The following is a 9,843-nucleotide window of genomic DNA, read 5'->3' as shown; positions in this document are numbered from 1 at the left end:
CGACGCTTAAATTAAAAAGAGATGATGGATGTAGGCAGACTGCATTCAAACTGAGGTAGATTACTATCCAATGAATTGATCAATCCGATAGTTTCCTTATTTATTACAGGGCTGTAATTTTAACATAGAATATCGATTTTATTCAAAACTTGAAATTACTTCCATGATTAATTTAACAATGAGAGATTGTAGTTAATATCTGAAAGAATGAAGTAACAACTTCTGCCTTCCAACACATAGGACGAAGATATACCTAGTTGTATTTGTACTTGTTTAACGCACGTAAATAAATGAGTTAGTCTGTTATTTCTAAGATCTGCTGTTGTCTTCGTAAGATATTTTACCTGTATACGACGACGTCTACTGATAGCGAATAATATTAATCGTATCTGTTACTGTGCTAGTCTAAATACGTAAAACTGATATAAAATACTACCCAATTAATTGATCGACCCGAGGGTTTCCTTGTTTAATATAGAATTGTGATTTTAACATAGTATGTCAATTTTATACAATATTTAAAATTCTTGAAATGATTTACTGCTAAAAAGTTATAGATTGTAGTTCAATGAAAGAATTTTGTAAGAACATCTACCTTCCAACACATAAGACTTAAGTACACCTAGTTATGTTTTCACTTATTTAACGTAAGCGTATTTCCTGAACAGATTAATATGGGTTTATTCTTTTAATTCATCATCAGTGTCGCGCAATATTCAATTTTATTTGCGTGAGTGACAGCTCTTTAAATCTGCGATAAAACCTGTTTTTTTATATCAAAAATCACTTTAGAAATTCATTAGACGTTCAAACGCTCTTGCTATTAGATTAAGGATATTATTTGTTGAGTTTTACTAGTCGTGTTTATCCTGTGCAAGTTTAGAATATGCCAGTTATTGTACCGTTAATTTCATAAACATTTACTATGAGTTTCATTTATAATGCGAAAATAATCGTTCTTGCTCAACGCTAAAGACGAAAGGCAATTGTGACATGTCCTTTCCAATTTATTAAAGCCTCCATTATACATAATTCATTCCACAATTAGAAATTCCTCTTCGACAGCTTCCTCCAACTCCAGAGAGTCACTACGTTATAAGGAAGAAAATTGTAGACCAAATTTGTACTCAATTACAGGAAATAGACAAGTCTAACGGTAAAATTTTAATACATGGTATGGCTGGTAGTGGTAAAACAACAACTGTTTGCCAGTCTGTTAGACAAGCTACTAAAAAGGGCTCATTTAAATCAAATGGCTGTTACTGGATGAAAATCGGTAAGTCTGCAAGTCTTACAGATGATATTTCAAGTATTAATAAGTAATGTATTTGGGCGACTATTACTGTACAATTATCCATACAATGTATCTGTAAAATTGATCAATTCGAATTTGGAGTAGAGCATAAGCTTACCCCGCCTGTTCCTTATCTACTTCGGACCGAAAGCATTTACTAGTATCATTAGAAGAATTATAAGAAGTACGAGATGAGAATATTGTTCCTATGGAATCGATAAAAGTATTGCCAAGAGATAAATAAGTTAAACCTTATTTTATGAGTAAATACCATCAAGTAGGCTACCATGTAATGATCATAGTTTTTAATTTTTCAATATTTATGGAGCTTCTAGTAAGATAACTTTAACTCGTAGTTCAATTATAATTATAAGAGCATTTCTTTCTACGAAAATAATGTAGCAAAAGTAATTACAGACCACGATATAATAAAATAGCTGCCTTACCGCATTAAATGACGTTGAAAGTGATGACCATTTATAATTAATAGTACGGTAAAGTATACTTTCTAGTATATGAGAATCAACTATAAATTCCTATTCAAATTAATAACTGTAACCTGATTTAAAAATCATGACACCGTGGAATTTTTCCCCTTTTAAAAAATTTGGCCATATTTAACCAGTAGTCGAAAGCATTATGATTGTGTACTATTTTTAGGCAATATTGCGTCGAGAGATAATATGAAATCGAACCATAACTTTGTTAGGGTTAGATCTTTAGGGATTATCGATAAGTGGGTTATCATGTTATTAACGAACCCTTTATCTACTGGAGCGAATAAAGTAATATGTTCTAAAACGTAAAAATAAGATGGGAAAAGAGATACATATTTGTTAGATCCTTTAAACTTAACTTTGTTGAAATGTACGCGCTGTCGAAGGTCGTTAAATTGCCCTGCTTTGGTTAAAGCAGCGATGGTGATTCACACTTATCTTAATTTAGGCAATATATCTAATACCGAGTTATGCCAGAAACTCAAGAGAATAGGTATCGATCTTAATATGGAATGGAAAGAGAATATTCAATCTATCGGCGAAATTCGTGCTTATCTCTGTTCTAGCCTAGAAGGTGATTTTTGAGCCTTTTATAAGCAATTCTATGTCAACTTGAATTATATTTAAGGTACAGTATTAATAGTTATTTGATTATTCTTATAACAGCAAATAGCAAACTATCCGATACGCTATTTATTTTTGACGATATCTGGGAAAAGGATCATTACAAATACTTATCTTTTGCCAAGAAGTCAATCTGTACTTCACGATTTGAGGACCGTGCAAAAGAGCGCGGCGATGGTCTTATCCGTTTACCGGTTAGTTTTGTAATTCAGTTTCTTATATATTGCAGTATAATTTGGAATCGGCAAATATTGATGTCGATGTTCTCTTGATTAATCAATCCACTTTGCATGATTCTTCTTTCAAATTACACATGTTCAAATTTATGTTGGATAAAATATAGTTAAAAGCGTCAATACAGTTGAATTGCTCTGACGATATTGTTCATTTCATGCAATAAAAGGTCAAAAATGAATTTATATTTTTTTCCAACTGTATTGATTAAAGTGGCATGGAGTATAGTATTATAGTTGAAGTAAACTTCACCGCTATGATTTCTCTATTTTGTCATTAAGTAACCTATCCGAACAATTATGATAAATACAATTCTTATTTCATATACTCTCTTGTATAGAAAAAACTAGAGTATAAGGAAGCTATAGAACTGCTTGCGTTACTTGCCGTTAACGATAATGCTCGGACATTGCTAAAAAGTTCAGTTGTCGAGAAAGTTATCGACAGTTGTCAAGGTTTACCATTAGCTATCGCTATAATTGGCCGTCTTGGTTTAGAAACTGAGAAAGAATGGAATCGAGCAAAGGGTATCATTGCCAAAAAGTCTGCAGATATTGAATTAGCTCATTACGGTTTCAATCTATACGGGACTTTACAATTAAGTGTTGATTCTTTGGAAAATGAGAATAAACAATTATTTGAGCAACTAGCTGTATTTAAGCGAGTCAGTATTCCTATTCAATCTGTTGCATCGTTATGGAACTACGATGTAATCGAAGCTCGTCCTCTCGTAAAGAAAATGCATAACAAATCATTACTTACATATGATGAAGAAAAGTAAGTTTAATCAGATTTCGGTTCGTAGAACGTATTGAAATAAACACAAAGTAAATTGCAATACATTTAGAGCATCAATCATGTTTGAACACTAATTATTTTTTAATTTTGGGGTAGAGTAGAATACTGCATATCCAAGTTAACTTAATTGAGTGATGTACAATTTTGCAATGCTTTATATTTTAATATTCAAAGCATGACCTACCTTGTAGGCATATATAGTGATAGATATAGAATGAACAGATTGATAAGTATTTTAAATTGATTGTGACTGTACAGTACTTGCATGTCGAATAAGCTATCATATATCTGCTTTATGTTAATTTTGGTTAGAATACTGTATGCCCAAGTTAAGTTAATGGAGTAATTTTGCAATGCCTTATAGGTATGGAATGAACAGATTGAACGAGTGTAACTTGTAGATATATTTTAGTTATTGGAATACAAGTGCAATAAGCTAGGATATATGCAATCTGTAAGATACAGAACATAATACTTTTTATCTACTTGTTAATATATTTGGGTTGTATCACGATTTATAAAAAGGTCATACTAGTTACGATGATTGCCTATTCTATGTTTTGACGACTATACATAGGCTGCTATATTAATTCTGCAAATACTGTACAGAATAAGAATATCTATCAATCGTTAGATGTAGGTTGATAATATTGCGCTATTAGTTTTGTCTCCTTTTTTATCTACTAAATCAACATTATCACCATATTAAGGTTACTAGTAAAATTTAGAATTGTGACGCTTTCACTTCCATCATTAATAATGCAAATATTATATTGTGAAGTATAAATTGTCTTACCTAACGTAGTCAATCGGCATTTACTATTTTCCTCTTCCATCTTCAAGCGATCTACGAATGTATGTCTACAAAGCAAGCCTTGTATACACACTGCACATTGCACACAATATCCTACACAGTAAATTGAATTCTAACCCTCTTCCATAAGGCTCTCTTTCTCTTTTAGTGATAACTAGCCAAAACTACTTTTATTTAATTAATCTTTTCTATTAGCTACTGTTTAGTTTGATAGTAAATTATGATTTGCTATCGTCTAAAGTAATTTGATTCTGTAATCCAATTCATCTGCAATGACTATCCAATATGTTCTTCTCAATAATCGAGCCAGTGCTATTCAATCCATAGTTTTACATACGCTATAATTGTTATAATTGTTATAATTATTCTCAATGCAGTGCTACAATCGATAGCCTTGCATTGACCACTGTAAATAGTATTAATCCCATTGATTTCCCTTACTTTGTCAAGATCGCACTGTGTTCTACACGATTTGATGGTCGACTATCTACAGAAACGACTCTCCAAGTCCGAACAAGTGGATACACACAAAACGTTGATCGATGGTTACCATAAGCAGTGCCATGAAAAGTGGAATACCTTCCCTGATGATGGCTATTTCTATTCCAATCTTATTCATCATGCTTTAATAGCTGAAAATGATCAACATCTTCAAAGTATTATGACCGATTTCGATTGGATGACACGTAAAATTCAAATAGACAGGACGATCTATTACCTAGAATGCGATTTAACAGACTACGTCGACTATCTAAAGAAAAGAAACAAGGTTGGATACTGAATTGATGTAGTTAATTCAATAGAATGAAAAGATTGATTACTTTCATCTCTGTATACCATGGATCAATAACAACTGTACAAATGATTCCATCATCCATTTTTTGGTGTAGATTGTTCAAGGTAGTGATTAATGATATAACATGTAGAAATCCTAGTTACTTACGCCACCTGGTATTGGTATTTGCAGTTTTCAAACTGACGATCTACTTTGTACAAATCGGGCTGCGTCATTTTTATCACTATATAAGTATTTGCATGCTTAAAGTGTAGTTGGACAGTCGCTTTTACTAATGTCCATATTTTATCATGTTTTGATTAACGTAATAAATGATCACGCCGTCGACTCATTTTTATAATTATAAATCGACTGCTAGTCATTCCAGCGCTTTCTTTCAAAATACGACTAATATCGTTTTAATGGTTAATTTACATTCAGAACTGGGAGGATTTCGATCAACTCAAGCAGCTCCTCAAGCAGCAACAACCTTGGCTAGATGTACACAAAAATAATGTCGTTCAAATGATCTTGTGGTTTAGCATGTCAGATAGTTGGATGAAACAGCGAGCTTTGCAATTAGCTGAGGAAAATGTGCGAAATGGTGAAAGTTATTGGAGCATGTCAAGGTAAGTAAACTACTTCCAATTTCATCAATCCATAGCAGTACTACCTACTGTAATTTACACTATACTGTCGATTCTGACTTGCAAATAGGTGTTCAACTAGTGCAACAACTCCATATACTTATGATGCATGCAAAGCAATCGGTAAGAATGAATTGGATCAGTCTATATCAGTTTCGAATCCCGAGTTTGGACCTTTGCGAATAATTGGTACTCAAAACAATCTTAAACGAGACTGCCAAATTGTGGTATGTTAGTATACAATCATAAAACGGCAAAGGCCAAGAATTAGAATGGACTATCGTTGAACTAGTGCTGAAAATACAATCCAATCAGTCATAGACTGCCAATAAAATCAATGCTGATTACTCGTTACTCTATCATGTCATTCATGTCAATTCATGTCTTGCTCACGATTGCAATTGCTTTAATAGATTCAAGATTATCAAACATCACAAACTGTGCTTCAAATATCAACACCAAACATGGATATTGAAAAAGTGGAAATCTCAGCTGACGGTCGGACTGCAGCCTTCCAGCAATTCAGCAGAAAGGTAGCACATTGCAATTTGAGTAGGATTGAGTTGATGGCAAGTTAATTTTTCATTCATTTGTTGAATATTCTTAGGACGAGTGGATCGTTTACGATCTCGATAAAAATGAAGAAATAAGCTTTGCCCAAAACGATCAAGGGGAAGACGTTAAGACTGACTTTGATTCCGTACAATTTTGCCCTCCTCAATCTGAAACCAAAATGATCATGACACTCTCTGGAGATTCCCGTGAAGTTAGGGTTAGCAGTGAATATGAGTTTAAGCGAATATTAATTTAAGTATGCCAAGTGATCGAAAACTGTTGTGTTCAACTGTTGTTGTGCTGTGTATTATTAGATTTGGAAGATTGAGGGGAATTGTATTAAACCTACAAATAAGCAAATATCACGCCAATACAAAATAGAATATTGTGGATGGGTACTAATGCAAGATAGTGTTTGTGTCTTGTTGTGGTGGAGAAAATATCGAAGTCAAGGAGGGAAGTCTAAAGACTATGAACCTGTCGATCCGCAAAATTGGATTAATGAATGTCAAATTGAAGTAAGCTACAATTGACTAAATGCAGTCAAGTCAAATATCGTCTCTTAGATCCAATTGATAAAAGCTATTTGTATCAATTTGATGGATAGATGTGGAATGTAAAGAAATGGACTCGTCGATCATTCAAAGTACCTGCTTTCATCCATGCAAAGGATGATGGTCAGTACTTTAAAAATAATGATTTTCAACATAGCAAGCGTTTAACGTACATCAACATCTACCGTGATGCAGCCTATATGATATTGTCATATACCAGACATATTAGTAGTACAATTGGTCAGTTAAAAATGAAACAAGTTTTCGAATTCGAAAATCAATTTCGAATTATATTACATGATATTACATTCGTTAAGAATATTTTGGTATCAGGCCATCAGTCAATGATCGCTATTGAATGTATAACTAGGGTTAGTGCAATATTGGGTTACTCATATTGATAATGCGTCATAAAGTAGATCAGCATAATATTTTATAGTGCAGTAATATTAGTTCTATATCGTAATACTGTGATATATGTAGAAACACATACTCAAAATGAGTGGTGATCAAGTCCAATCTCGTGCTAGAGTTGATCAATCTGGTCGATCAATGTTTATTCCTGGTAGTCATCGATTGCTTATTTATGATAAACGGGATGTATATGAATATAATTTACAAGGTAAGACATGATGGTTGTACAACAACTCTAATTCAATCATGCATTCATTCATGGTCACAATCGTTTTTATTAAACTAAGGCGATAAAATTGCTTGGCAAGATATCTCTCAAACAAAATCAGTTGATGTTGGTAGACCCCAACGTAACCCCCAAACTACCGTCAACATATTCGACGTAGGTTAAGCTTTCATCAGCACTAGTAGCTCTATCGACTTTGTTCAATCCTCTGCTCCATTGAATTGAATTGAATAATATTGATTGGTTGCAGCTGATCGAGTTTGTAGGTATAGAAGATTGTAGAAAGTACAGGGAATTAATCAATGGAAGACTTGGAGAAAGACACTTGAAGATTGTTAAAGATGAAATACGCTTCAGATATAGAAAGAAGGATAACACACTCATTCTCATGAACGTATGTTGAAAATACCAGTTTGAAGTTTGTATGAAAATGACGGTAGTATTATTTAGAAGATGATGAAAATGAGAATGCTTATTAGCTAACATAAGAAGTTGTTGAACTGATTTTACAATTACGTTGGAGGTCAATTGGTCGAAGGATTCATTTATTTGATTTATTTCAGACATCCTACGTAGGTGAAAAGTGGATAATAACTGTTAACCTTACGACCGGAAAGAAGAGCGTTAATCGACTGACATTGAGTCATGGTGCTCGTGTTGTGTATGTTGATGATGATTATCTTTATGTTTGGGAAAGAAACAAAGATGATAGACGTAGCTTGAAAGTAAGCTAGAATAATTTATTTCCATTTAATCTCTATTCTAAAGTGGAACCGTCTATAAATTGACTGTTCAGTTTCATGTCGAAAATAGCCTTGAATGTCGACTTTGACGTCTATTGCAAATGGAGACGACCATTAACGACATTTCCAACTTGAATTTATTGTAGTGTTACAAGTTTGGGGATGGTGAATATCAATTACTGGAAAATATTGACTACCAATGGGATAAAGGATTAATGTGTAAAATAATGATGAATAAGATTAAACATTCGCCTCTTCGGATGAAGATAGAAAAATTAGTTGATGTATGGGGAGAGAAAGATGCCGAAATGATTGATTATGTAATGGTAAGTCATAATGATCGCAGTGTCAATATGGAAATGAGTTGGAAGGAGGATGACAACGACTGTAATATGTTGATTATGACTCTACTCTAGTCCATAGCTGATCGTTACATTCCATTCAATTCATTATAGAAAGATGACGAACTTTTGCTACTACTGGAAAATGGAGACCATATAGCAGTAAGACAACGATAACTGGATACAATCAATGTGACGTCGTCATTGTTGAACGTAGGTTGTGCTAATCATAAAATTCAATGCCTATAGATACTCAACCAAGAAGAAGATGGAAATTTACGCATGAAAAGATACAAAGACAATATCAAATACTTCAAGCCTCTCACACAATTCTTCAACCATGAAAATCTATGGTCGGACAAGCAGTTAATCCTATATGAAAAATACTCTAGTTTGAATATTTATAACCCCCAAACACTACAGCTACAAATCACTCTACCATTCCCTCACTTCCGGATATGGGACATGCAATGGAATCTTCAACACTCTCAACTCATCATCAGGAGTAGAAAGGATTACTGCTTAGTAACCCACGTGAAAAAGACATGATATTTGCATGAAATGTAAAGTTAATCTTGTATCTTGTACCCAATGCAATTTAACGAGAGTGACAATAAACTAAGTTAATATTGCTTCCATAATCAATGAAGATGATTGATGTGCATACTGTACAGATGGATAAAGTATACCCCCAATGTCAGTAAAACCAATACCCAAAAATAAATAAACCAAAGCATAATTAAAAGTAGTCTATGTCTAGTCTATGGTCAATGCAATTGCTGAGCTAGTTTAATGTCTATTACAAATCGTAGTCAAAGAGCGACTTGAAAGAGAAAATGAAAAACATCTGTAACAAAACATTGGTAAAATAGGAGGAGAACATAAAGATCAACATAGGGATGGAGAAAATGGATTGCAAAATTGCAGCCTATCTATCATTAAGCATCCCATCTAGTCTAAAGTAGATATTGATGACAGTCTTGTAATATTGTAGATGGCGATCTCTTCAGCTATTAATAAACTAAATTAACATCACCTCTATCAATCAAGATGATGGGTGTGTGCTTTGTACAGATGGATAAAGTATACCCCTAATGTCAGTAAAACCAATGCCCAAAAATAAATAATGCAAAACACCATTGCATATTCGTCCATGGGGAGAATGCAATAGTTGAGTTAATTCGATTGTAATTATAAATGGCAGTGAAAGAGAGATTTGAAGAGAAAACGAAAACATTTGTAAAAAGATTCAGGATTAAGATTGAGGTTCTTGGTCAAAATAACATGAGAAGATAAAATAGTCTGCTAGCAAAGGCGATCATGACTG

General features: G+C 33.3%; 2 protein-coding genes across 2 annotated transcripts; both read left to right on the top strand.

Annotated features, from left to right (window-relative positions):
- Positions 1 to 1,176: 1,176 nt before the first annotated feature.
- Positions 1,177 to 3,430, top strand: TRIADDRAFT_62501 (uncharacterized protein; the record flags this gene model as incomplete). Its single annotated transcript, XM_002118431.1, has 4 exons — positions 1,177 to 1,276; positions 2,240 to 2,365; positions 2,458 to 2,609; positions 2,990 to 3,430. 4 exons carry the CDS (start codon positions 1,177 to 1,179, stop codon positions 3,428 to 3,430), a joined length of 819 nt encoding a protein of 272 aa, XP_002118467.1.
- A 1,306-nt stretch (positions 3,431 to 4,736) lies between these two features.
- On the top strand, positions 4,737 to 9,139 carry TRIADDRAFT_64424 (uncharacterized protein; the record flags this gene model as incomplete). The annotated part of the gene is made up of 14 exons (XM_002118430.1): positions 4,737 to 5,030; positions 5,478 to 5,665; positions 5,754 to 5,910; positions 6,097 to 6,216; positions 6,291 to 6,455; positions 6,553 to 6,756; positions 6,846 to 7,163; positions 7,276 to 7,414; positions 7,494 to 7,588; positions 7,683 to 7,826; positions 7,996 to 8,157; positions 8,322 to 8,501; positions 8,631 to 8,678; positions 8,766 to 9,139. 14 exons carry the CDS (start codon positions 4,737 to 4,739, stop codon positions 9,063 to 9,065), a joined length of 2,514 nt encoding a protein of 837 aa, XP_002118466.1. The 3' UTR covers positions 9,066 to 9,139.
- Between the last annotated feature and the right edge of the window lie 704 nt (positions 9,140 to 9,843).

Source organism: Trichoplax adhaerens, genomic scaffold, assembly GCF_000150275.1.
Source record: "Trichoplax adhaerens TRIADscaffold_89 genomic scaffold, whole genome shotgun sequence".
Taxonomy (NCBI): domain Eukaryota; kingdom Metazoa; phylum Placozoa; class Uniplacotomia; order Trichoplacea; family Trichoplacidae; genus Trichoplax; species Trichoplax adhaerens.
Note: the sequence above shows the minus strand (reverse complement) of the source record. Positions and strands in the feature narration are given on the sequence as shown.